This window comes from Octopus bimaculoides, chromosome 21 (assembly GCF_001194135.2).
Source record: "Octopus bimaculoides isolate UCB-OBI-ISO-001 chromosome 21, ASM119413v2, whole genome shotgun sequence".
Classification (NCBI taxonomy): domain Eukaryota; kingdom Metazoa; phylum Mollusca; class Cephalopoda; order Octopoda; family Octopodidae; genus Octopus; species Octopus bimaculoides.
This window is the reverse complement of record NC_069001.1, coordinates 1,891,767-1,893,452: the sequence shown is the minus strand read 5'-3', so window position 1 is coordinate 1,893,452 and position 1,686 is coordinate 1,891,767. Positions and strand designations below refer to the sequence as shown.

The 1,686-nt window shown below is 32.8% G+C and overlaps 2 protein-coding genes across 4 annotated transcripts in view; one reads left to right on the top strand and one right to left on the bottom strand.

The window, feature by feature from the left end:
* The window catches only part of LOC106877796 (guanylate kinase), a 24,670-nt gene that overhangs the window by 6,500 nt on the left and 16,484 nt on the right, over positions 1-1,686 (top strand). The window contains exon 1 of one of the 3 annotated variants that reach the window (XM_014926807.2): positions 243-712. The exons of the other annotated variants lie outside the window; for them this stretch is intronic. Within the exon in view, the coding sequence (XP_014782293.1) occupies positions 640-712 (73 nt within the window). The 5' untranslated portion in view covers positions 243-639. Of the gene's footprint in view, positions 1-242; positions 713-1,686 lie in introns of those variants that run through there. 3 annotated transcript variants of the gene reach the window in all.
* The window catches only part of LOC128250475 (uncharacterized), a 17,701-nt gene that overhangs the window by 6,502 nt on the left and 9,513 nt on the right, over positions 1-1,686 (bottom strand). The window lies entirely within an intron of this gene.

Here is a 1,686-nt window from a genome sequence, read left to right as displayed (position 1 = left end):
ACTACTTACTTGCAGGAATAAAATTTCCAAGCTTTCAAATATAATATTTCGTCTGGTGCAAACAATTATATGTACGTTTGAGTACATAGTGTTAAGTATACATACATGCACACACACACACACACACACACACACACACACACACACACAAATACCTACCCCTACTATGTCTATTATTTTTCTTTTTTCTTTTTTTTAAATATTTTTGAATATTCGCCAAAAGATTTTTTAGAAAAGGAAGTGGGGTGTGTCCTGCCAATCTGCCGGCGTCTTCCCAACTTTGTGTGTATCTGCATTTGTGGTCTGTGTTTATTCATCATCGAACACCATAACATTTACAGCACTCAGCACTACAAACGTTATCTTCATCAATCCACATTGTTTTTCTGTCTGTCTGTCTTTCTCTCTTCACTTCCAGCATCGCTCTTGCCCAAGTATCTACAGACACACATACATACACACATATATATATATATATATATAAAAACACCTATACACACATATATATATATATAAATGCATAGATACACACATAAATAAACACACACAACATATAAATAAACACATACAGACTTTCGTGGGCAACTCCAACCCACTCAGCTTCAATAATTTTTCCCACCCAAACTACAATATCGGACAATGCACGTGCGCGCACTCAGTTATTTGAAGACTGTGTGTTCAAGTATTGTCAACTTCTCCACGTCTCCAGCTGGTAAGTTATTTCATTCTGTCCATCAAACTCGTTGGTTTTATCGCTCTTATCTCAATTTCTCATCTCATCCTTCTGTTTCCTTTGCTTAATCTTATCGCACTTCTTCGTTTTTGTCCTTCCTCTTCTACCTTGGCTTAACCTCAGATGCAGAACTTGGATATAAAAATTCTACGGAATCTCTACATCATAATTTTCATATTTTACCCCGATTTCACTCAACACTCTTGACCGTTGCTGCTGTACTACAAATTATTTTGTAGCTAAACCGTCACATATATATATATATGTATATATATTCCATCTCTCTCTCTCTCTGTATATATATATATATATATATATATATATATATATATATATATATATATATATTCCATCTCATTTATATATGAATGTGTAATATACCTATAAGTATATTTCATGTTTCTGCTTGTGTATATGGATGGACGTACATATACACTCTATGTCTTGACGATATATAGGTATACATGTAAATGTACATTCACACACGCATACTGACATCGGTATGTATGTAAACAAATCCATGTAAAATATACATTTTCTAGAAGATCTAATCGAGAAAAAATATTAAACAAATGAATAAATGAAATGATATCCTGTTTTTCTTTCAACAAGGAAGGTGAAAACATCCAAATATTAATGTTGTTAAATGGAGTTTAGATCGGAGCATGTGCCTTCATTTAAATAATGATTCGTTGCTATTTTAGTGTTCAGTATAAAATTAGAAATCAGAAGTGCAAGCAAAGGAGCACTTGAAAAAAAGACCCTATATCTGTCCCTACGAAATAAAAACACGAAGGATCTTTCTATCTGTGAACTGTAGTGAACGAATTGGCAAGCATTCCATTATCATCTGAACTTCTTTTGTGTCTACGTCTGATGGTCTTTTGTCTTATCAATGTTTCTTTGCCTGCATATACATATCTTATTACAATATCTAAGTATTATTTATTTAT